This window comes from Pangasianodon hypophthalmus, chromosome 9 (assembly GCF_027358585.1).
Source record: "Pangasianodon hypophthalmus isolate fPanHyp1 chromosome 9, fPanHyp1.pri, whole genome shotgun sequence".
Taxonomy (NCBI): domain Eukaryota; kingdom Metazoa; phylum Chordata; class Actinopteri; order Siluriformes; family Pangasiidae; genus Pangasianodon; species Pangasianodon hypophthalmus.
The window spans coordinates 18,853,709-18,881,194 of record NC_069718.1 but is presented as its reverse complement, the minus strand read 5'-3'; the positions used below and the strand labels follow the sequence as shown (position 1 = coordinate 18,881,194).

The following is a 27,486-nucleotide window of genomic DNA, read 5'->3' as shown; positions in this document are numbered from 1 at the left end:
AAGTGGTAGCATGTGAAGGGTTTTCCCAGGCTACCACACAAAAGTGAATAAATGCCATAACATCATTAAATACGACCTTACACTGTTTAAGAAAAAACATATAAATGCATAAGTGTATCTTTGTATTTGAGTGTGAATAGACTCCTGGGATAAGTTACAGAGTAACAGATGACAACCCAGTGAGTGGGCTGGAGGTGAAGGTGGAGTGGGTGGGTGCACAAGCAAAACTGACACCTACGCATGACAGACAAGTCCGTAAGGCAGGGAGATTAAGACTGACATGTGAGAAGAAGGACGGCTTGCGATTACTGTCTTGCCTGTCGCTCTTGGAAATCTGACATATCGGCATCAGTCCACACCGATCTCTGATTCTGATCTCACACACTAACACCTCAACAACTGTATGAACTGCACTCCGTACCAAGCCTCGCTGAGCTGAATGTGCTTCTGTCAGCATCAAGCAGATATCATCCCATCAAGTGCGCCACAAGCAAGTCATTCCTGATGTGACCGTCAATCACCAGCAAGCCTTCAGTGCAGGTAAAATCTGTGTGTGCTGTCAGGATGCTGAAACACTTGTATGTAATTACATGTATTACACCTATGTAATCTCACTGTATGTCTAATGCTGTTCTGTTTCCGCCAAAAGACTCTAATGTAGATGATGTGATGCAACCATGGAATGTCAAGGTCCTCTTGATCGGAATTAAATTCTGTAATAACGTTTAGATTTCACACGCAACCACAAATATTCATTATATGATTTTAACCCTAAAGAAAAAAACCTGTATCGTTTCACAGGTTCAGATGATGGATTAATTTGCTTACAAAATGTGCCTTGCTTATCAACAACTGAATTCTTGTTCTAGAAGCGATCAAGGCAAAATACCAAAAATACTGTCCACCCATACGTAAAATAGTGTTCTTATGATATCACAGGTATAAGATCTGATGGTTAGTTCACTACTGATTATAATTTTGCCACAGCCAGTCTCTCTTCATTTTATATTGACAACATTGATAAATATTTGACATTGTAAGAGATTTTATGGAAATATCATTCTCAAAAATATCTTTCTAAAGTTCTTTTCAGATTAGACTAGTGTTTCATGGAGAGCTGGGTTAATGTAATTAATACCACAGTATCTCTAGGATTTTAGTTCCTTCTGAATTCATCATGTCAGTAATTTTTCTTACGGACTTCGCATGCACACGTTTGGAACGATTACGCAGTATTTTACGTTCTAAAAATGACTAGCAGAAATAACCCCATGTAATATACTGTATATCCTGTCCGAATTGACATTTTGGTAAAGATTCTGTTATGTCCTGTGGGAAAAGAGGATTTGCACTTTTTGTTCAGTTTTAAGACACACCAAGAATGGCAGGGCCCCAGCGTAAGGGGGCCACAAACTAAGCAAACAATATAAATAAATATTTACATTTTCAGTCCAGTGATTGGAATATTTTTAAAGAAATATTGCCTCTGACTCATCCAAAATCAATATTTTGTTGAAATCTGTGCTTTGATTTGTTTAGTTGTACATATTTGGCTTGTTTACTGCTTTAAGTTTTCGGCACTGGGAGAGAAGGCAGGTGCAGACGTGTGGGCTTTTGATATTAGCTAGCTAACTTTCATAATGTCAGATAACAGAAAATATGATAGTGGAATGCAAAAAAATTTGGAGGGTGGATTTTACAGCGGTGGGTTTTTCAAGGACTTTGCTACAAACAAATCCTGATGACATAACTTCTAAAAGGCAAGGACATACATTTGTATTTTATTTTAGATATTTCTATTTCTATTTGGACTAGCATTATTGTGGCTTTTGTTTGATGGGCCACATTGCTGTCTGATAACAGTCTATATTAGAGTGTGTTGTGTGGCTACACAGAGGATTGATTCAGCTAAAGTGGTGGCATCGTGTCTCTTTTACTGCAGTGAAGTTAGTTTCATATTCAGACATTCAGGTACAGAAGTTCTGGTCAATAGCACATGAACGGCATGCCAAACTATTCTAAAACATGTTTTGAATGTGACATCGAAAGCAGAAACAACTGACTGGGAGTTAATAGAACATTTTTGAATATGCTGTCAGCATCTGTGTCACTGAAAAGTTAGGGACCGTGGCTAAAGTGCAGCAAAAAAAAAAAAAAAAGTGTGAAGAGTTCAACATTAGCAACTGCCTGATTGCAGTAGGTTCTTGTTGCATAGGAGCTATGAAATACAAGCCACTCTAACCAACAAACTGATTAGCTGAAATTTTCAGTAGGAAAGAATTAGACCATATCATTAGAATAGTAGCTCCAAAACTAGCACAACAGCGAGCAGCATACAACAACCTCTAGTTAGGCATATTTAGCCTCATATATTCAATTATAAGAATTAACAATTGTTACCGATGGAAAAACAGAAAGAAATTTTAATTACATATAATGTATGAGAGAGGCTGAGTAGTTGCTATAATATCATAAATCGTCTGATAATCCCATGTCTTAAGGATACTATGGTTGTAGCAGTTGTAGATTCATGTCATGGTTTATGTAAAGGGCCGTAACAATAGTTCAAACCCAGGGGCCCCTACCACCCTAAATCCCCCCCTGCCTGCTGAAACCGAAAAACAAAACCAAGTATCGTTTGACTTTAAAAGCCCGAAAAATAAATTATAGATAACATTTATAAAGGACTTGTCAGAGAAGCAACACCTTCTGGGGTTTTAGGTAAGTGCTTATATAAGGGTCAAATAATGTATTAAAATGGGATGTATGTAGTATGCATGGAATTTTTAGTGTGATAACCGTGTGTACATCACAGAGACACTCCCATCTCTGTGATTTATACACAGATGTCTTATCCTGTGCAAACTGATCATAATTACTACATCTGCCCTCCAGCAACATTACTCATCAGGCATATGTCCAGAGATATTGTTTTGTTTCCTTTATTTTTTTGTAACATATACAACGATGTGAAAAGAGACGCCTGTACAATGATTTTGTAACATACATTTCCTTTTTTTTCCCCACCACCAGCTTCCTGTGTTTTCTTTTATGAATGGTTAATAAATACCATGACACTGTGAAAATAACTTACTGTGAAAATTTCAAACTGTAACACCCTCTAATGTCAAATAAACAAATAAAGACACAAATCCTTCATGAATCTAAAGAATAACAGGCCTTGCAACAGTTGAATCAAATAAATAAAGCACAGACAAACAAGCTACAGACAAAAAAAAGACCCCCCCTGCCCTATTTTTTTCTGCAAACGTTATTTATCACTTCTATCACAGCCACCTTGGACCTTCTGACAAGACATTAATTATTCAAATGAATCAGCAAACTGACAAAAAGCCACTGCTGCCAGTTTTCATTTGTACCTAGCAATTAGTCAGAGAGGCTAATCATAACCACTCCTAATTGTCTAAATTGATGATCAGAGAGTAGCAGCACATACATGTGTACTTAGAGTCAATCAAATTAAATAAGTCAAATGCATGTGATGTGCAATAAGCAGAAAGCTAATAGCTTTAAAGAGGACAGTCTGCAAGCTAAACACAAAGGACTTAAGCTAACAAGTGGACAAGGAACCTTGCTCATACCCATGAGCTCTGTTCATTCTGTTCTGGTCCAGCCTACTTCTTTAAGACGTTTCAGATCACACAGAATACCTGACATTATCTTGTTAAAACGTATGAATTAATTAGTCCCACACACAAAAAACAAGGAAAAAGCTTAAATGAATCAATAATTTAGTAAATTGTTAACAAAACAAATTATACATGAGGCTGTTATGTAAGCCTTGCTCAAACAAATTCAGTAATTCTTTTCTAATTGCTTGATATTCGTGGATAATTGAGAGCTGCTAATCAATTTAGTGAGCAGGTGGGATAATGTATTTCATCTCGTAAATATCGAGGATTTTAGTCCTGTCTGAATCCATCATCAAGGTAATTTCTTTTATGGACTGCATGCACACATTTGGAAAGATTACATGGTATTTTACCTTCTATAAAATAAGCACTAGAAATAACCCCAGGCAATAATGCATTAATTACTGTAGCACACTGCAGGTACTGCCAGTATATGTGTAAATATCCCAGGAGTAACTGCAGTGTGCTTGAGTAATTATTGTAGAAAAATATGTGAAAATTGTTAAGCGAAGTACACAATGTACACAAAGTTTGGACAAAAGTCCTTCATCAGCTTTGTAAACAAAGTGCTATTTTAGAGTATATATTTTGTTGAACTTTGTTCAATGAAAACAACAGATCTTTTTAAAACATTAATAGGCCATATTATACAAAATAATGCACATCTCAGTTCTATAATTTACAATAACTAGATATAACAAATAATATATTAATGGTAAGTGCTCTGCACTATTGTTCTTTAATATGAAATCAGTTAACTGTGACAATTTAGAAAATTATGCAGGGAAAAATAAAGAACACGCTCTGTAAGAAACAACATTGTCTTCAATTTTGAGGTATATTCTTGCAAAGCACTTATACTCTTATACTATGAGCTCCTTTAATATGAAGTCAATTTACTGTGTCTTTTTTAAGAAATAAGAAAGCAAGCTTCAGTAAATAATCTCTAGGATATTTTTCTATTTTCTAAATAATCTCTAGGAAGTTTTCTAAGGCTCTTTTGTAAACCAAAATATTGAACTTAGTAAAATAAAACTGGAGTCAGAGCAGTTTACAGGAGAATGGAAGGATTTCTACAATGTGGACCTCATTCAAATTTGGATCCTGGTTACGTCCCTGATTTAGAGCCCATTTGTTTCTGGAATATTTATGTTGTATTCCTGTAAAATTATTCGCAACTCGCACAGAGCACATTTCCAAAGGCATTTCCAAAGAAACAATTCCCTATGAAGGAATAATGAATGTGCTACAGTCTGATATCACTACAAATGTAAATATAAGTCATCCTCAAAAGAGAGAAGTTTTTTTTGTCTTTACATCTGTGTTGGACAAGACTGTAAATAATTAACAAGCTTCCTCACTGGAGTCTATTATGATTAACAGGGAATGCAATTAGATATAATAGTAAAAATTGGCATTTTCAATTATTATTGCTTATATCAAAATATAATTATTTAAAATATTTCATGTATTGTAACATCTTCTTATATGATAAAATTATTTATTTTACAAAGCGTCCAGAAATCTGAACATTGTGGCTGTATAATAGATAGTATGTGTGAGTAGGAGTAGTAGTGAGGTGAGCTGGTACCTGTTCCCATGGACATGAGACGCGCAGAAGGCATAGCTGTAATGGAGGAGGGTGGGGTCCACCAACGCATTGTTCTCTGAGAATTCCATCAGTTCTTTCAGGTAACAGAGGTGGCGATGGCAGCCTCTCACGCCATACCGAGCACAGTACTCATCCAGAACAAACACCTGGCCTGGGCTGAACCATCCCTGCACATCCAGAAGAAATACAGTCTCATAAGAGAATGTGCAAATTACTAATCTCACGTGAACCATTGGACAAACCACACTTAAATAGGAAACATTTGTATTCTATAATTATGAAAATGCTAAGACAAAAAAAAAGAAGATGAAGTTTCTCTACATCACTGCTTGCGCACTGGCTTTTGTGTGCAGGTGCAGCTTTCACAGTCTAACAGGTCGCAGCTCTGACCTGGACTGCGCTGAAATCCGATTCCTCACAAATGACCTTCTGAGATACACAAACTGGAATATGCATTATTTTTACAGGCCTCTTATTTTTCGAACACATCGCTAAACAAAGCTTATAATGAAGAAAAAAACACCCTATCTATTTCCAACATTTTAACAAACAAGTGAGACCAAGGTTAAGCACAAACAATTCATTCATAGGCAGAAAAGTCAACATAATGCGGGCGGGTGAGGAACGCTGAGAGGCTCCTGTTGCATTCATTAGCTCATTCATACCTCGCATAATAACTAAATTAGGCATGAATCTTACAAAGTTAATTAACATGCCTTCTCCGTAGGAACATTAACAAATTAGCACTTTGAGGGGGCCGCTCGCCTACGACAGTGCTGAAGGCTGGAAGTCGTGAGGACGGAGCTGTGGCGCAGAAGCGAGCGGGAGACCAGCAGGCTCGAAGCGGCCCCCTTTCTGACCTCCCAGCCTGCAAACGAGGATGGAGTGATCATTACTGTTAAAGACGGAGAGATGAGGAGCGCGGTTCAGAGGCCACACAGACCTGACACACACTGAACGTATTTTGACTTGAGTTTGTGTCATTGCATAGCCTTTCTGTCCCTTATCTCTGCTTTTACCTTTCAACTCTTTCTTTCTCAGCATGCAGCTTTCACTTGACATGAATGAAGCTTTAGTTTATGTTGGCTTATATTACTACTGAAAACAAGAAGATTATTAATGTGTTGGATTCCTGTTAGCTTATATAGCTGCATTACTGCTTATTTATCTGATGATGTTCTTTATTAACGGGTGACTTTATATCTGTTTACATCTTTGTAATGACATCAATAAAGAAATGTGTCATCCTTTTACACAACTACTTTCTCTCTTTCTCTCTCTTTCTCTCTCTATTGATCTCTTTCTCCCCACTTTGTCACTATGTCTGTCTCTCAGCCTGTCTCTTCCCTGGATCTATTAATATCGCACCACTAAGAGCTGCAGCATAATGGCCCGGTGCCGAGCAGAGTGCCACAAGATGTTCCACCGTGACAAACAGATGGCCTGCTCGTGTCTTGGCTCCGACCGCTCAATTACCACTAGCGATTGACTGAGACGGCACTCGCGTCGTCCTAACGAGCACGGCACAGTCTGGCTCCTACTGCTGCTCATAGTCTGAAAGAGCAGGAAAATCTCCTCACACACAGGCACAGAAAGAAACAGGCAATTCACATACAATCGTATCTGTGAGTGGGGAGTCGGACTGCTTTTACTGTGCACTAAAGCAGCTTAAATTGGAAATAAGAAAATGTGAAATTCCAGGAACATGTTTACATTAAAAAAAAAATAGCATTATGCTTGCTCATGAATGGTGGCATTCAGACAATGAATTTTAGGTGAGTGTGAAGTCGGATGTTTATAGATACACTAAATATGCACATATTCACTGTGGCTGTGAGTGAGAATTCACTTTTGTTTTCGCTCTCATCTTTGACATCGGTCTCTATAGTGAAGCAACACAGACATTCAAGACTTGTCATTGAAAAAAGAGAGATAAGGAGAAAACGCTTCAGTAGTATACCTTTGACGCAGTAATCTAATCAGTATATTTTACAGACAATGAGAGTATGAAAGAATGAGAGAAATTTCAAAAGGAAAATCTGGTGGCTGATCCAAAGCTTACATCACTGCATCATGAGGCATTAGTGTATTAGATCAGTCTCACTCATCTTTAATGCTAAAAGCATAGCAACTCACTGAATATTATCACAGTAGGGATGTAACTGGATACAACACATAGGTGCACTATTCTTTTTTACTTTACATTACAACTCTATCATACTTTACAGCCAATACTAACACAACCAAGAGAGTTTAAAGGACAGAAAGTGACAAATTCCATCACATAAAGCAAGAATTTCTAAACCTTTCTAAATTAGTACCATTTATCTATAAACCACAGGCTTAGTATACTGGCTGCAGAGCTAGTGCAACTTTTTTTTTCCTTTTTCTTCAACTAATTTTATTTATTATTTCTCTAAATGATTATGCTTAATTAGTGTAAAACAAACATGCATATACCTCACATACTCACATAGGAAAGGCTGTTTATTTACACTACAGTACAAAGCCAGACCGAGTCACGGTTTTTCTCTAGGTTATAACAATTTAAAAGCATCATTTTTGAATTGCATGACAAATAACAGCAGCTTCTATTTTATGATCTATTTTCGTCAGAGCTTTGTCTGATGATCAGCTATATTTTAACTGCTTCACAGACTGACATGGTCTCAGTCTTAGTTAATTTTAATGCTAATCATAGCGAAAAAGACAACCTCTTATGTTGAAAAAGTAAATTACTTTTACACAAACATTAAAATATTACACTGTTGGAGAAAACCACTATAAAAGCTGAATAGTTGAGAATGTGAAAATAAAAATCGCATGTAATATTTTGCAAAATACTTATAGTGTGCCAGGCATGTAAGCCCTCTTGTAAATTATTTATTTAAAAAAGCCTGAATAGCCACAGTAATCTTCAGCATTAAGTGGGCTGTTCTGTCACTTATATTCAAGGCCTCCAGCTGACAAGACCCATGTCTGAGGCAAACAGTTCTCATTAATAAAGGTATAATTTCAGAACAGATGCATGTTTGTGAGGTGATGTGAGTGCGTGTGTGTTAAGGGGAGTGAGGATGATTAGGGGTGGAGAGTGAAGTGGATATGTGCAATTACATTAGGGCTGAACATGACTGGCCCCAACTGCTCCTCATTTGCTGTTATACTCACTGGCATCTGGTGTCATACCTTCATCATGGGAAGGCGACGGGCAGGCTTTTCGCATTCACACACAACTTGACTACATTAAAGCTTGTCAACTCATTTTCATAATTAGCTTCTGTTATCTATAGCTTCTACTGTGAAATTACCAATGACTGTAGAAGTCGTCATTTTAGAAGACTGTTTTTCTTTCCTTCTTTTCTGAATGATCTGGGTTGGGTGAAACTATTTTTAGTAAAGGTGATAGTACTAATGTACCTGTCAGAACTAGCCATCTGCTTATGTAAGCTCCCCTTTTACACCAACTACAGAATCTACAGCTGAGGCCAAAAAGTTTCAACTACCTAAGCTGAAGATATTCAATCTCAATTTTTCACAACCCCACACATTTCATGTTACCAGACATTTCTTTTGGCAAGTCAATTAGATCATCTACTTTGTTCACATCACAGGTAATTTTGATACAATCGATTAGAGACAAATTTATTTCAGCTTTAATTCACTATTTCAGAATTCCATACATACACCAAGTTGACTGTCTCTTTAATAAACAGTCTGGAACATTCCAGAAATTGATGAAATGACTTAGAAGCTTCTGATTGGTCAACTGGTATAATTGAGAGTTAATAGAAGTGCACTTGTAGCTGTAAGATTGCCTACCATTAGAGACAGTGCCTTTTTGCAGTGATACCATGGGATTATCCAAGCAACTCAGCCAGGATCTCAGGAAAAAAAAAACAAAAAAACAAAAACTGTGGACCACCACAAGTCCGAACAATTCCAATCGACAGAAGGTACCATGAAGATCTGCACACACAAATGTATGCAACATTAAAAATCTTGGGACCACAAAGACACTGCTTCATTCAGGAAGAAGCTCCCAATAATTCAAAGAACACCATCCCAACTGCGAAACATGGGAGTGACAGCATCATGTTGTGGGTGTGTTGTGCTGGAAAAGGGACTGGTGCACTTAAGAAAATAGATGGCAACAAAGTAAGAGTGGCCATCACAAAGTCTTAACCTGAATCCCACAGAAAATTGGAGTTCGGATGTCTTCATCCTAGGTTTATGTAAACTTTTGGCCTCAACTGTGATGCGATTTATTTCCTGCTCACTCAGCCTCTTTGTGTCTGAGCACAAAAGAAAAACTACACTCATACCTCATTTTGCCATTTACTCAAGCACCGTGCCACTACAAATATTTATAAAATACAGCAACACACCACGCGATGTTTGCATGTAAAAACAGAAGTGCTGTGGAAGCACCACTTTGTCATTCCTACATGCTTTTCTAGCACTAGCACTATTCACGAGCTTTTCTGGTACAGAGGAAACATTGCTATCAACTAGTATGCAGTCTCACATGCCGAAACAGCTCTGATCAGGCAGAAAATATGAATTTGTATAGCTTTTAGTTATAACTAAGTTATAGCTAGTGAAAAAAATTTCTTGAGTCCATCATTGGTAAATGCTTATTTGATGGCAGATCTTTAATATCACATTCTTTTGAAATCATCTGAAATCACGGTGGCAGATGCTTTAAAAGTGCTATCTGCCTAGCTTGTGCCTACACACACATTCTTTCTCTAAGGTGCCTCAGAGAACTTGTATTGCTACAGTGATTAAAAATGCAAAAAAAATTGTATGTGAACTCATTTAATACAATAGCATCATTTACTAATTTTCCACAAAGGTATGTTTATTTCTTAGCAACTCTTTTTTTAGATGTGTGAGTTTCAAATTAAGTTTAACAGGTGAACTAGGAGTGGCCATACTACTTTTGTAAATAACAGATTTTATGGTTTCTCTTTTATAATTATACATAATTATTGGAGATATTTATTCCACTCACAGAAAAAATGTTTACTGAATTGTCATTAGGTTCATGTTTACATTGTTTATAAGCCGACTTGTTTGAATAAAACCCTTTAAAAAAATCATAAATTAAAAAAAAAATATATCACAAACCCCCAGCTGAGCTTTACAAACCTCTTTACAAACTTTAGAGAATCATGGTTCTATAATTCTAAATTCTGAACCACTTAATTTAATTAAGCAATATCACACGAGCAAGAGTGCTGTTGCACTGAATATCAGTACAGCTGTGATTGGGCTGTAGGCACGAGGCTGTACATAATCACAGTCAATATGCTGATATTCAGTACAATATCACTCTTGCTCATGTGATATTGCTTTTATACAACAGTTCCATAAACAAGAAATTAATATTGAGTGACTGAGAATTACTGAGTAACAGACAAAATATGGCCAAATATTTTTTTTTTGCTCTGTCAATGAAAATAGATCCTGAAGTAGCCATGGCTGGTAGAGTGTTGCGTGTTGCCATGCAACGCACAGACTGACTGTCAGACTGTAGTAAGTATAGTAACGGTTTCAATGTAACAGACTGCTAGTATTGAAATTTTACGTAGCAAACACAGACAAGCGGAGTGATACACACAGTGAAATGTACCAGTGCACTCTTGTAACGTACTTGTCCAGACCAGAACTTACTGTTGTATAAAGGCTACTACACCACAACACTTTTTTTAATAATATGACTGGTCAGAAGGTGTTGATTAATTTTCTATGAGTAGTGTCAGCTACAAGGCAAATTACAGGATTATATTAACTTGATCATTCTAATATGTTACTGTTTCTATAGCAGTAGCTAATTCACAGGGACTTTATGGTGGCAAAGATAACTGAGTATAACTGGGGTGAATATTATAACTGAGAAGATCCAAAAGTTGTGAAAATGGTTAGAGGCTGTTATTAAGACCAGCACTGGCTCTTGAACATAAGTTTTGGTGAAGCAGAATGACACTAATAATGACATGGCCTAAAACAAAGTCAAAAGGATATCATACTTGACTTATTCTATAGGCTATGATCTAGTGAATTTTTAGAGTAAGTCTGTAATAGACAGATGAGGATGTACACCAGGGTTGACAACATATAGTCATCCAGCATACAGACTAGCAATATGTTTTCAGTGGTTTTAAATGTACCTTTGTTCAGTTGTGGTAGTATCATTAACCTACATTATTAATGATGTTCAGCATTACTGCAAGTTCACACAAAAGACCTGAAACTAGAAAAGGGTGACAGAAAACAATAAGCATTTCACACATATTTCTGATGTACACACACACCATTCACTCCATTTTCCTCTCTTTCCCTACCCCAATGTTATATATAGATAGATATAATAGAAATGCACAAGTGTTGTTGCTGTACTGCAATTTCAGTCCAAAATGTTGCATGATGTTTGAAGTTCTCTTCACTAGAACAGAACCAATAACTACTCAGGCCTGTAACCGTAAAAGCACAGTTAAAGTAGCTTTTTATGAGCTTTACGTACTCTGACAGAGCAAACAAAAGACATATTTTCACGGAGGCGTCCATATATTTTTCCTCACTTTTCAGCACAATGTGCTGAGGTGGGAGTTAATGTTATTACAACTTGCAATATACCACTTGCAAGGCACCACAAATGCAACATGAGCAGAGCAGTGAACACTCACAATATCTAGAAAGGCGAGCAAATCAATGGAACATTGACTTATTGGAATTTAGCACTCTCAGGCAATATATACAAGCATTAGACAAATTAAACAATATTCTAGGCTACTTCATAAACGGTTATCCAGCGTACACAGAATAATGCCTTCTCCAAATAGAGTGTCCATCTGTAATAATAAATGTTGAACAGAATTTTGGTAGCATTTTTTCTGTCCAATCCTGCAAAATAAAGTTCCCCCAACACGAGCCTGTGAACATGCCCCAGGTTCCCAAAACCTAAGATCGGTTGGCATCTGTAACCTGGGCAAAGATAGTAATTACCAGTGGCTGATATTTAAGTATTAAAACGTGTCCATATATAAATCAAATGAGCAGCCAGTTTCAATAATGGATACTGATCTGGCAGAACTTGTAAATGTGTCTTGACAGTGATGATTATGTCTTCATCAGACATGGTGTTTATAAGCACAGAGTGCAACATCAAATGATCTGCCAATGCTAAAAGTGCTAATTTGAGACATGTCTTATGATTTGAATGTTGTGATTGTTTCAGAATTGAAATGGTAGCTCTCAAAGATTTGATTTGTAATTCATGGTGGGGGTTATCCTTTCAAATAAGTAAATAAGCAGATGTGATATTATTTTGGGAGGCATGTTGGCACAGGAGGTAGTATTGCTACTTTATAGCTCCGGTTTGATCCTGAGCTTGGGCGTGGAGTCTGTGTGGAGTTTCTGTTCTCCCTGTGTGGGTTTCCTCCGAGTTCTCCAGTTTCCTCCCACCTCCCAAAATCAAGCTAGTAGGTGGACTGTGAAGGAGTTATTAAATACTAATGAATGAATGATATTCAATTTAAATCCAAGAAATTTTGGATAATTTTCCTTAGCGGGTAGTAATTTGCATCACTGTACATGCAAAATGAGAAATTCACGGGCCACGTCGCTTACCAATGAGCATCAATGTTGTACATTTTAAGTAAGTGGCTGTTTCTAGCAGTGGTATACAATGATTTGATATTCAGAACACTGAGCCCTCAGTACACACTGCACTCAAATAACAACCCCTGAGTTCAGTGGCTGTTTAAATAGTAGCTGTCCTTACTTTCACCTTATCGTGCCTTATTGCTTTATGTCTTATTATTACAGTACATATAGTACATTCTGAGCTATATGATGAATACACACACACACACACACAAACAAACACAGATGTCCTTCTCCCAGGAATCATGGGAACAGCATCAAATTCAGGTGGCTTTTGTGGCTCTCTGATTTTAACAGGGCAATTTGCAGTCCACTGAAGTTCGAACAAAAGCCTTGGCACACTCACAAAAAGCTGAGCCCAGACTTAGTCTTAGAGCAGGTATAATAATGAGGACAAAAGCAGAAGCTGGTCACATATGTTTGTAGAATATAAGAAATACAATTTGCAAAATGGGTCCGATTTCTCACGTAAATTCATATATTTCAACATAAAACACAAACATACTTCCATTCCTAAATTACATTTCCACCACCACCTCATGTGCAGTGTTTACTGACAAGTAAATGGGACTATTTGCGGGACTCTATCGTTCCTGTCTGGCTTCTCATACATATAAGCATTGGAAGTCACAGCACGGTTCTTTTCTTCACCCTGCCGAGGAGCGCGGAGCAGCACGATGGGTTTCCTTTTTGTGGTGTATTGATTGGAACCGTTTATACTCCTCTTGAGCGTGAGCTCTCACTTAGCCTGGAGGGCCACATCCCTCCCCTGTGGACATTTAACCCCCCCCCCCCCCCCCCCGCCAAAAAAAAAAAAAACACACACACACACACACCTCCAAACAGATCCACATATACACACACATGCACACACGCCGATCAACTGTATTACACACTGAGCTCTGGAACACTGCTGTTTGGTATCTTTGGCATCAGTGATGTGAAAATAAAAATAAAGCAAACTAATATCAGTTCCACTGAGAGTTCTTTTCAGTGTGTACTACTGCTGATTTAGTCTTTGACTCTTCTCCATTCTCTTCTTTTCCCTTTGAATATCAGTGGAACAGCACTATATAAAAAAAGACCCAGATCTCTACATTATGCTCTAGAGAACAATAAACTCATTTTATCAATATAATTTAAGCTTGACACACTTCTAGTAGGTGTACACATTTCCCACTCTTGCTCACATCCAAACAACACAAACACAGACACAGTTAGGTTGAGCTCACCAGGCAGGAGAAGGAGTCATTCATGCGGTGGTGGAGTGTGTGTTTCTGCAGCATTTGAAACAGGTTTGCGTGATTGAAGCTGCAGGGAACGGCAGAGATGAGCTCCTCGACTCCTGCCCTCTCCAAACCTGAGCCACAAACACAGTCATTTCAGCCTGCACAATAACCAACAACTTGTCAATCTTCACATTTACAGTGTGATTGGAAATGGCAAATAAAATGTAACTATACGTATAAAACGAATATCAAGTGACATTATTTCAGAACATAATTGTAATTAAAGGGTAGTGAGTAACAGGCGCATCATGCTTTCTCAATATCTAATAAGTGCATCAGTGCAAATGATGCCTGTGTATTTTACAACTGGTCTATATGGGCAGGAGCAAAAACAGAGCTCACACTTTAGGATGCTCTGTAAAGAACACAAATCTGTCTTTGGTTGCATTGGCATCACCGTCTTCCTTTATTTGCATGTCACTTCTTTTGGCCAAAGCTATTCTGTGACAGCCAGTTTTCCTGCTTCAGCAGTAAACATTTGACACTTACAGCCCTCCTCAGACAAGTGGGGCCCATCATCTGACACCAGTTCCCTATCTGAGAATGTTGTGATTTTCAATTTCCACAATTCAGCTGATAAAAAGGTGCACACTCAAACAAAGAATCCTTCAACTATGACTCTAATTCATTTTTAAAGCCAGAAGCACGCAATCAATTTTCACCACTTTCTAAATATTCGTTTGACGTTCAAATGTGAGCTTAAATGTAGCACCAGTAAAAGAACAAGATGGCCTGAACCGCACAGTCACGGCAGCTTAGAAACATACGAATCTCAGATACCGTTGGCCTGAAACTCAACCTTGAATGAGGCATTACACCTTTGTGAAGGTTTGATAAATATGTGCATTTGTGTGAGTGTGTGTGAGTGATTACCATCTGTCTCCACACATCCCAATTTGCACTCACTTTTCATAAATAAAGAACAAGCAGATGACAAGCGCATCACGGCGAAGAAAGAAAATGACACACATGGGCGATGTGAAGGGTTGGGGTCAGGGCAGACTATGTGTGTGTGTGTAAGGCTGTGGGAGTGAAAAAAGGAGGAGGGAGCACTAAAAGTGTGCCTAAGTTCATTTCCACTCCTTTCATTGCATTTGTCACATGCATCCTGAAAACCGGCTAATGGGGGACCCATCAAAAGCCTAACACTTGCTGCCGGCAGTCTAAGAGTGTGCATATGCGGAGTGAGGTCTTCGCTCCACAACACCCACAAAAGACCAAGGCTTTTGAGACACATCTTCAGACGCCTGCATGGCCAGCGGCACCTTTGTGAGCTGGGCATTAGTGATCGCTTTTATTAACGCTGCCATTTTTGGCATGCCGATGACTTTGTGGATGCTTGTATGGACAGAGAAAAGTGCTGTGTATGTGCCCAGAAGCGCTGTGGGCATCTGTTAGTCCCCCCCCCCGACCACAACAACGGTAGACAAGAAGTGCAATTGTCCAATTGACTCGCAAACACTTCTGTCCTGGCCCAGAAAAGGGTCCGCCTCTCCATTGTCCCATTCGCTTTAATTCCGATATAGGTCATATTACATTCATTACTATCGGAGCATCAACTGCTTAATGTCATTTGGTGGAAAACGGGGACAGAAACGATTGTTGGGCAGGGGGCAGGAAAAAAAAACAAGGAAGAGATTAAAGAACAGAGACAAAAGAAGATATGGATTCAATGCAGTAATAAAGAAGAGGGAAGCTTCATATTGATCTGCGAAGCGCGAGCCTGACAGATTCAGTTCGACTGAAGAATCATATTGATCTGTGTCAACCTTAACTTACAGCTATTATCTGCGGACGAGGGGAGGAGGAGGACGACGGGGGCCGTCGTCTCTAATCAGAGCTGAAGAGCTGAGGCATGATGCCCAGCACAGCAGAGAGAGACCAGCTCCCGTTTCTGTCTTCATGGCAGCAGTCACATCCATGTGACGTGAGCCACCAAGGTGGACATGAGCTTCATGACAGATATTAACACAGTGCTGGACCGAAATCACAGGTACAGCCCAACCAGTCACTTCAGCCAGAGCAGCCTGAGTTTGACAGACAGATGTGGACAGACAGGACGGGTGCGCTCTATTGGGATAACAAGGCCTAAATGGACACATACACACACGCACATTGTGAAATGTAATCCTAAGCTCTGTGGCTCATCTGTGCCATGAACTGAAAGGTCCACAGTGGTCACATAAGAGACTAAAGCAAATGGACAGCACTGACACTGATGGAGGGCCTCAGACACATCAGTAATCCAGGTGTATAACGATGATAAAAAACGAAAAAAAAAAGAAGAAAGTGAACTTTATGAAGTAGCTTCATAATCGGTCATCATATTTCAACGTTTATAGAGGTCTATTTGAAGAGCCTACTAGATGAGTGTGTGAAGTGGGTTTTCACTTAAATGGAAAATTCTGCGGATAAGCAACAAGTGTACCACTTCCGAATACCAATGCGTCACCCTTCTTTTAAAAGTTTTAAGAATACCGATGTATCACATTTCTTTTAAACCTTTTAGGTCTGATTTTTCAGATTTCTCCTTCTCTCCATAAAATCCATCAGTGAAAGTTGAGAACTGGCCTTCTGTACAGCCATGTTCAAATTCATGTCACTTTGTGATTAAAAAAACTCTTTGGCTTGCATAAAGTGATAGAAATGATTGTGGAAGGAAAAAATATTGTATGTGGTCCAGCATGATGTGAGAAACAAGGAGGAGGAGGGCCTTGAAGATTTGAGAATTTTTGGAAGTGGAGTGCTTGTCCTCGCATGCCTGAAAAGTCAGTGTAAGTCACAAAGTGCCTTATTTTATTCTGACAACAGTCCAAAATTTCAGTCAGCGTTGGATGCAGTGGAGCTCTCTGCTTGTTATGGTGACAAAAATAAAAGGAAAGTCAAATAAGGTGAAAGCAAAATTCTGACCAGCACTTTGTAATGGAATGGACTTCTCTGGTCTGTTCATGAAAAAAAAAAAAAAAAAGTTATAAAAAAGGTTCTCTAGTTATCAGAGCTGTGAGGCAAGAAGTTTTGGGAAGTTGTATTTTGTTCACTGATTGGCAGTGTTTGAGCGTATCTAAACTCACACATCACTGAAAAATCCTCACATCATCAGCTAAAAGAAAGAAGGGCTTTTAGCATGTAAATAAGATATATAAATCGGAACGGCTAGAATTAGTAAATAAATGTCACACATATATTGCAGAGGATGTAACCTACTGAGTAATGAAGCAGGGGCATCTTTCTGGATACTCCCCCCTCTGCAGTTGTGCTGCTGGTTCTGTGCAGGAGGTACTGGTTTGTAGGACTGGCCTGTGGCGCGATACATCGCCTGCACCCACAGCGTTCGGTCTTGTTCATCATTCGTGGCAAATACCACCAAATCCCCCTCCTTGACTGCACTAAAAAAGACTTGGCCTCCCTGAAGACCTAGAAAAGATATTTGCTCATTAGGAAAGAAGGAATCCTGGTCAACATCTTCAAAAAGCTGATAAACCGCCCATTGTTTACACACTTGCACTTTGTGCTACTCAAGGAAAAAGTAATGATGTATTCAAAAGAGAAGCATAGAAATATAGCCTTGCTTAGTTAATCAGTTTATAAGTCTTTCTTCCAAATGAAGGACAAACATTGACTAAGGAGCACTCAAGATTTTAGAGAAACTACACTTCAACCACATTTTGGCTGTTGAGGGTCTGTAACATGTCTGTAGTTGTTAGATTATTCTTATCCTCTCCAAAATTTCCCGTTTAGTCAGATGAGAACAGAACTATACTGTCTTTCTGTACAACCACTTGGGAAATGATGTGCCTTCTTCTTCAAAAGGCTCAGGTCTTAAAGTGTCAAGAGTCAAAAATGATTGTCAGAGGGGGAAAAAAGTTGACATACAGGAAAGACATACATTTACCTTGCACTTGATGTTCACACTGAGCTTTAGCAACACATGACACAAAGGTACTGTACACACTGGCAAGATCAACACATCACATTAACTTTCTGAGTTTGACATGTACAGTGTACAATATGCAATGAAATTCTTACATGCATGTTCTCCCTCATCAACAACATACTGTATATATGTGTGTGTATATATATATATCGGAATGAGATCTTGGGAAGTTGGAGGCCAAGTCAACACCTTGAACTCTTTTGTCATGCTCCTCAATCCATTCCTGAACAATTTTTGCAGTGTGGCAGGGCGCATTACCCTGCTGAAAGAGGCCACTGCCATTGGGAATACTGCTGCCATGAAGGGGTGTACCTGGTGTACTGTTTAGGTAGGTGGTACATGTCAAAGTAACATCCACATGAATGCCAGGATCCAAGGTTTCCCAGAAGAACATTGCCCAGAGCATCACACTGCCTCTGCCTGCTTGCCTTCTTCCCATAGTGCATCCCGGTGCCATCTCTTCCCCAGGAGTCAGCATGGGCACTGTGACCTGTCTGCAGCTAGGCAGCCCCATGCGCAATATATAGCAAGCTGCAATATACTGTGTGTTCTGACACCTTTCTATCATAGCCAGCATTAACTTTTTCAGCAATTTTTGCTACAGTAGCTCTTCTGTTGGATCGGACCAGAAGGGCTAGCCTTCGCTCCCTACGCACATCAGTTAGCCTTGGGCGCCCATGACCCTGTCGCTGGTTCACCAGTTGTCCTTCCTCGAACCAGGTGTGGTAGGTATTAACTACTGCATACCGGGAACCCCCCACAATACCTGCCATTTAGGGGAGTCTTCTACCCACAATTTGGAATTGTATAAAATATAATGAAGGCTGCTGGGTTTTGCTGCAGAAATAAGAAGCGAGTCGACAGTCAAAGTCTCCAGAAGAACTGTGGCTGCTTCTGCAAGATGCTCAGTAACACTTACAGCTCATTTCCTCATAAAACTGCACACACTGTACCTGAGACTACTATTTATTTTTTAAAGCGAAGGATCGTCACACAAATACTGACTTTGTTTCATCTATTACTGTTTACTGCTCTTTATAGTATTTTTTTAATGTACAAACATTTAATTTAACTATTTTTGAAGGCATCTTTACATGAAGGCATTGAAGGCATCTTTACATCTTTAAATGCTCTACGGCATTTCTTTGGATGTGCCTAAGACTATTGCACAGTACTGTGTATATGTGTGTGTATATACTGTATATATATATATATGTATATATATGTACACACACACACACGTATATACATATGCACACACATATATATTAGCTAAAACGCTAATACATACTGTATACTGTGTATATATATATATGTGTATATATATATATATATATATATATATATATATATATATATACACATATATATATATATATATATATATATATATATACACATACAGTATACAGTATGTATTAGCGTTTTAGCTCCCTCCATGACACTGAAAATTATTATTATTTTTTTTTAACATTTCCTCAATTCATTGCTCTCATAACAACAATTAGCAATGGAAACCAAGTTTTCATTAATGTTGTGTTTCACCACTGAACAGGACAAATCCTTCATTCTGACGACAAAAAGGATCAGTCAGACAAAACAAAACGATCAGTCAGACACCTGTCAGTTTCTCCTCTGTCTGTCTCGTTTTGTCGAGCACATTTGTCCAAAATGTTCAGTTTCTCTAAAAAATATGTGTACCTCGCTTAACATTTTCACAGCAATAAAAGCGGAGATACTGTATTTTACATGTTTGATAGATACTGGATGCTGGAAGTTAGCCAAAAAGAAGCTGCACTACGGCAAGCATAAAAAAGGGTGGCACATAGACATCCAGAACAGTCAAATTATCAAATTATCCAAACTCTGCGATGTTTCACAGGCTGATTTAATTCAACTTTAATTAGAACTAGTCACTGTAATTAGAATGAGTATGTATTTACAGACTCATAATGGTAGAACATGGAAGCAATCAGTGTTTATACCGGGAAATTTAGAGATGAGAGAAGTACAAGCTCACCGGGCTGTGGATCAGAATAATCTACTGTGTATCCATCCAGCTGCATGAGCTCATGTGGCTCTGATTTTTTCTCTCTGTAGCTGCACATGGCGAATGTGTACTGGCTAACCTGAAATAGGCAGCAACATTTATTGGCACAGTTTAAAATAAGACGAGGAGTACATTTACAATATCCTACTTTAAACAGGATAAAGAATACATTTTCAAATAATTTTGGAAATTTTTTTTTTTTTTTTTTTTTTAGAAAATACATAAAGGAACCAGTCTGATGATGTCTTTACTGCCTGTAGGAGATGATGTGCTGAATAAAACCATTTTAATTAGACAGCTACAATACACTTTCACTCACTTTATCGGCACTTACCTGAACAAGAACAAAATATCGCCTCTTCCATCGTTTCCACACTCTCTGCCCCAGTACATAGAGGTACCTTGAAAAGTAAAACAAAAAAAAATTACATATATTCTAACCTTACACATGCACTCTAGATTCACTCTATCAATGCTTTAATGATATAAAAACATTCAAGATCTTAAAGGCTTTAGTGAAATGAAATCACTTCATAGCAAAAGATGCCTTGTAAAGGACACCTGATGAGGTTGGAGAAGGAAAGAATGTCCAGTGGAAAAAGAAATCATCCACTTGTAAAAATGATTTTCAGTTCACTCTCTGACACCTTTTATACAGCCATGGCCCTATTGAGATGCCCTCAGTATGGAGCCATGATGACTGAGAAATTGTTCTGCAACTGTACCTGCTATTGCACTTCACTTAGTTCTGACCTGAAGACTTTTTATAAAGAAGACAAAATGAAGCCAAATTCAAGTCATAGCTTTATAGAAAAACCAAGTCAACAGAGGGATTGAATTTAAACCAAAGACATGATTTAACATCTGTTATGAAACATGAAGTCTAATTAGAGCAAGCAGAATGGGCTAAAGCTCTGTGCTTAGTGGCTCACACCTTTAAAAGACAAACAAGTGTTAAAAAGTAGTGACTATCAGTTTAAGAGTGGTGGATGCTCTCATATGCAGTAAATATCAACAGTATTTGTTATTAAGCTATGCCAAACTACTACGAAGTGGGTTAGGGTGGCAAACCAATATGCCAACAAAAGCACATCCACATTCTTCTGTGTGGAAAAAGTGTCAAACAGGGGAGGTCAAGGTATAAGGCTAGCCGATTTACATGCCTTCAGCGCCGTCAAGTGGACAAACCATGTCACCACAGCCGACCAGTATGTAAGAAATCCTGTATAGTTTATTTACTTAACTATTTACTGAATGAGACCCTATTTTACATTATTTAAGGCAAAATCAGCTCAATCAAGGCTTCATCATCTTCACATCAGTGTATGTAAGTGTAATGTGTTTATAACTTAAAAATACAAGTGAGGGTTAAATAAATTAAGAATAAATATAATGGTCTTGTAAGGTCTTAGGAGTTACTGGCTGGTAAGAATTCTCAAGCAATCATGCCTCTACATTCTGTTAAAGGTAAGGTACTGACATTTCTTCCAGAGATAAAGTCCTGATCTATGTGCTTTCTCCTCTTTAATGACTGATAACACGATGGTTTTACAGAGCTATTAGAAAGAAATGAGTGGAGGAAGAGAAAGACAAAGTGAGTGAGTCTGAGAGAGTGAAGAAGGAAGAAAAACAGACAGACAGACAAACAAAAGCGAGAGAAGCCTAAAGCTGGCAACTCTCCCGTTCTGAGCTGCGGAGGGGTCGTGCTGCCAAACTCAATAGTTCTTCAGTCTCTCCATTGCTCAACAGATGGCTGCTTTTAATGGGGGGCATTCAACCTGAAAATCCCCTTTCAATGCATCTCCTTTTTTATCCTTTATGTAAGTCCTCAGGTGTGAGTGCACATGTGCAAGTTAGCATTTAGTGACCTAGAGTAAAGCTATAACTGTCAATCTGGCTGGTACATATCTAAAATGATATAGTGGTAGCAAAAGGAAAAAGTCAATCATTTATGTAGATCTCAAGTCTCCTGGAGGACTTGAAATGGCATCAGTAGCAGTCAGGAAGGAAAATAACATCTAGCGTGAGTCAAGTGCAGCTGTAGAGTTTTTGCAGAAACTGCCCAGCAGCAGGCAGCCTTTTCATGTGCTTTATGAGTGTGTCACGAGTTCAGAGAAACAGGTGACAGATCAATGTCTGCTCTATTGGTTACTATACTTACAGCAAAACTATTTTTTTTAGATTTATGGATGGTTGCCTGTGCAATCACATAACACAGCAGTAATCTTTTCTGTGTCAAAAAAAAAAAAAAAAATCAAGCAGTCAAACAAACCAATATTATTATTAACTGAAATGTTCATAAACCAATACATACTTATATTCCAGTAGAGATTAATGAAGTATGTTATCACACTGTCCGAAGACAGAATTCATGTGTGAGTATGTACGCTCTGGATATAAATGTGAAGCTCCTCTAGGAGTGAAGGTCCAAGATGGCTTTAAAACCACTTGTGGGGTCAGATATAAAAAGGTAATGACAGACTGAAGAGGCTTCTGCTAATTAGCGCAGGTCTCTCAGGGAGCAGCTCTATAGTGAGAGCCTGCTGGAGCGCCTCCATAATTAACAGGCTGATGGCAAAGGCCTGTCTGTCTCACCCTTTACAATAGCCCTGCTTTATGGTGACTATGGGAACTGCCTTCATCTGTGCCCATGACTATTTATTAGCAGTTCAGTCAGTAGCGCTATGAATAAGTGAACGTTGATCAACACTGTACATTTTGAAGTTAGCGATTGTTTAACTTACTGAAGTAATATCAACAGTAATATGATAACCCACTTCAGTGATTGAACCCTTTAGTGCAGTTCAGTGATGCTTGACCTCTAGATGGCAACATCAGTTTTTATTTCAATGTTGCATTTCCAAGTATTCCTTACAATGAAGTGGTTTTTAATGAACCCTCTACAAACAGCTCCTCAACAAATAGAACCAAATGTAGTGCAGTTGAATCTCTTTTGTCCAATTTATCACTCACAGGGTTCTTCAAAAGTAACAGAAAAAAATAAAATAAAGAAAAACATAAAAAAAGTGACTACAGTATGCAGATCAGAGTAGAGTTCTGCTGCCCTCATGTGGAAAAAGAACCACATTAAATAGAAACAATATAAACTTTTTAACAGATCTTGTACAAAGCAGCAACTAGCCAACATGCCCTAAACATGGAATGTTTTTTCATTTTTTGCCACAGTATAACAACAGATTACACTGGGATTTAGGACCTGTGTGTATATGTGTGTTCTTTCCTGTATGCCAGTATCATTTAATTTATGTGTTATTTTAGGGAGTTTTCCAGGGTGATTAAAACAAGTTTTCATCTTCAGTAAGAGCTTTATCTGGGTCACGGTTGCAGTGCGTGCAAAGCAGGAGAATTCACCCTGGGTAGCGCACCACGCACACACACATTTACACATACGTTCACACCTAGGGCCAATTTAGCATGGTCAATCCACCTACTGATATTCTTTTGGTAGGTGGGAGAAAACAAAAGCACCTGTAGGGAACCCACACATACTAGAACGAGTTTTCACAATATCTGTTTTTCCCCAAAGATTTAATTTAACAAACTACAACTGGGTGGTTGGATCTTAAGTTTTCAGTTTTCCTTGATTGTCAGTTTTGGCATAAAAATGATCTAAAATAAATACTGATTCTTTTCTGTAAAAGATATGTGATAAAGTAAAGCTTATTTACTATCAAATTTTTGTTTTAACTGCCAAATGTATATATACAGCAGCTAAAACCTGCCATTACTAAAGAAATATATTTTACAGTTTTGCAATTAAAGTATCTGTCTATAAAAGAGAGTGGTGTATGACATCACTGTCAATTGTTTCCCTGCATGGCTGGTCAATTTAACCAGCATAACATGAGCATAACATTTATTATAACAATTATTCTTCTCCAGTGAAGTCCAGCACAGAACAGCTCTAAGTAACACTACTTCCATCATTGTGCTGACTAAAGTTTCGACATACCCACTGTGCTTCATGTTTGGTGGTTTGTCCATACGCACAGCCAGTTTAATCTTCAGGTCTACATCCTGGCTGTTTTTAGGGATGATCATCTTGTGCAGCTCTGCAGTTTTCGGCCCATTTGTTGTAGGGTTCAATACCACCTGTTCAGGAAGAGAAAACATGAAGAAAAGAAGAAGCATGACAAAAGTTGATAAATGGGCCAAAATATGGAAGAAAAGGATACAGAGAGATCCACTAAAGAGAGGACCAAAGTAGATAAAAGAGGAGCAGATGCATATTGAGGGTCTCTAATGGGAGTCTCCATCTGTCACCCTGGGAAACTGTAATGACTTTTAGCTTCATTCATGAAGCGAGCTCACACACACACACACACACACACACACGTGATTATCTTGGCCAAAAACTAGTAGTCTGTGGGTTAACTGGGGATGTTTAAACAATAGCAACGGCAGTAGCTACATTTCTAAATGGAAAGAGCTGTTAGAAACATTAGTTTCTGAGTGCATCCAAAGCGTAACAGGTGTTTTATTTCAGCACTCCAAAGGTAGACCTTGGGAGGATTTTTGCTGTCTTTCCTGTTCTTTGCTCTTGCTGTTCTGTTAATTTAAGTTACTAACCAATTTAAGATCATCAGCAGGGCATGATGGGGGTAAAGTTAGCAAGACAGTAATCCCCCCCAGTAAAGTTGCAAAATGCCTAGACGCTTTTGTGCCATGAAGAGGGTGCTAATACAATGGACTGGATGTAAAGTGCCTAAAAAACGAAAGATAAAGAAGAACTCACATTCCTAAGTCTTGTTTGCTCTTGAGCATTCATTACTAAGCCTACTTTGTCTGGCGATCTAATCATAATTACAAACCTGTTTACCTAAAAATGTGACATGAGAGAGAGGGACAGTGAACATTTGACATATTTGTGTTTATTTTGTTTCCCCAGGTTAGTATAAAATGAGTATCATAGCAAACACAGTAGCTACAGGTTGCACCATCACAACATCTTTACAGATTATTATTTTTAATAAATTGTACATAGAGAGTGTGGCTTTCAGATTTCAAAGGATTTTTTAATGGCATTATGGCTGCACTCATGCACAAGAGAAACAAGTGGAATAAAAGACATGAAGTGTAAAACAAGGGCAGCGTTTGAATTTGAAATTGAATTTGATGCTTCTCTGACACAGCTGGTAAATGGAAGGTTGACGCAAGGTATTACATGATGCTACACAGGATGCTACACAGGATGCTTGATGCAATGCCCCCAGTGTGACGTGGTCTTGACTCTAAACCAGGAGTGTCATACTCAATCCACACCTCTACAGACACATCATATACTACTTTCAGCCCATGCAGACTTTTATACACAGCTCAATTGTCCCAGGTGTGTTAAGGTATCTCACTAAACTCTGCAGGACCAGACTGTGACACTCTGCTCTAATTGAACCTGATGGATGAGTCTCACCCTGCCCAGCTCTTTGTCCTCCAGAGCCAGGACACCTGTGCTCTCAGTAAACAGCTTCACTTTGACCACAGGCAGTGGGTGGGTGGTGGTGAAGTCTCCTTGCGTGCCCCACCTGCAGACAAACACAACATCATGTATTCATGAATAGGTTCTCACCTGGTGTCAGTGAAAAATCCTGTAGCTGAGCACTGTTTAAAGAATGGTGGAGTCTCAGTAGTCATTTATGTGGACAGTTGGTCAAATCATATGGAAAACATTACTGGCCTTACTGGCATAACTTTTCTTGTCCCCTGAAAAAGTTTTGCTTTGTTTTGACTCAGAACCGTATTTTTATAACCGGAAACAGAATACAGAGTATTCAAAATAGCAAACAAACAAGTAGAACTCCAGGTGTCCCTTCACCTCCAGCAAGTCTAATCCTTATTACTAATTTGTACGCTAAACATACTAAACACCCTTGAAAAAATACTTCAAACAGGAAGAAAGCTATTTAGGAAAAACTATTTCAGACATTTGAACTTGCCGTCACCTTAACCCTGTTTGGATCAATTGCAAAATCTAATCACAGTTCACCTGCTGGTTATAATGATAATTCCATATAAATATAAAACATTAACCCACTTGGTCTTGAGATATCACACTAAAAATATCTCAGATGGACTGATGGACAGACAACCCAAAAACAAAATGTCTCCACCATCTAGTGGCAGAGGCATAAAAAAACACCATTATGAGACGACAAACAAGTAAAAGTGGAATATTAGGGATTATTTATGGTTATACCACCATGCTCTTGCATTCTCAGATCTGATGGTCAGAAGGTTATGATTAATTTTCAGTAACAGCATGGCTCTCACATTAGTGCTTGCTCCAAAATTAATCACAGTTATATATTACCGTGTTCATTTTAACACTATTGTTATAATGTTATTGTAATTGCTGAGAGAGAGAGAGAAGAACTGAAAGTTCGTGAGACGTTGACTGTTTATAGCTACTGTAATGTAAGTAAGAGCAGGGTCTAGCTTGTTTCACAGATTGGCCACAACATTAAAACTAAACTGTTAAAAATGTCACACCACAACCTGCCCAGCAGAGGGAGGCAGAAAGCACAAGGCCAACCTCCTCCAGACTTCCTGTTTATTACCCCATTAGTTCAGTGAGATGACCTGTGCCTGCTTTTCCAGTGTGTATATAAGCCTTTCATTTGTTTGTATCTTTGCTCTTGGAGTTTCTTTGTTTGGTAGATCTCCTGTTCTTTGTGACCCATTCTTGGACTTATTTTCAGAACTTTATCTAACCCTTTTGGACTTGTTTGCTCAGGATTTGTACTTTATTTTTCCCTTATGGGGACTTTTGGACATTGCTGCCTTTGTCAAGCTGTTCTTGGATTGTTATCCTCTTCAGTCCTTTGGATTGGATCAGCATTGGGTGCTTGTACCTTTTGTTTGCATTTTTTAAGAGACTAAGTAAAGACTGTTTATTTCCCTCAAAGTCCTGAGTCCAGCCTCTGAATCTGACCCAGTTGGGTCCTCATCCCTCCATAGTGTAGTGGTTAGAGAGCTGGGTTTCCAGCACCACACCTTGGGTTTGATTCTCAGCAACACTGAGCAAGACAATGACGGACCCAGCAGAGACTGATCAACTTCAAGGAGCAATCATTTAACAGGGAGCCTTGCTTGGAACACACCAGGCACAGATTCAGAGGCTGTGAACCGGACTGCAGAGTCTCTCCAGCAACTTCAGGCATGCTTGCCTCAGGAGCCTGTGATTGCACCGGCCCCAGGTCCTCCATTGCCATCTGCACTAGTGCCACCGCCGGAACCCAAGATCCCAGCCCCTCAGTGTTATG

The 27,486-nt window shown here is 38.7% G+C and overlaps 1 protein-coding gene across 5 annotated transcripts in view; it reads right to left on the bottom strand.

Moving 5' to 3' along the window:
* Positions 1-27,486, bottom strand: part of cadps2 (Ca++-dependent secretion activator 2) — a 130,289-nt gene that overhangs the window by 33,288 nt on the left and 69,515 nt on the right. For all 5 annotated transcript variants that reach the window (XM_034307324.2, XM_034307325.2, XM_026919048.3 and 2 more), the window contains exons 7-13: positions 25,638-25,749; positions 24,180-24,319; positions 20,541-20,607; positions 20,177-20,285; positions 17,427-17,636; positions 14,166-14,293; positions 5,245-5,432 (exon numbers count right to left, since the gene is read on the bottom strand). In XM_034307324.2, the coding sequence (XP_034163215.2) occupies positions 5,245-5,432; positions 14,166-14,293; positions 17,427-17,636; positions 20,177-20,285; positions 20,541-20,607; positions 24,180-24,319; positions 25,638-25,749 (954 nt within the window). The remainder of the gene's footprint in view (positions 1-5,244; positions 5,433-14,165; positions 14,294-17,426; positions 17,637-20,176; positions 20,286-20,540; positions 20,608-24,179; positions 24,320-25,637; positions 25,750-27,486) is intronic.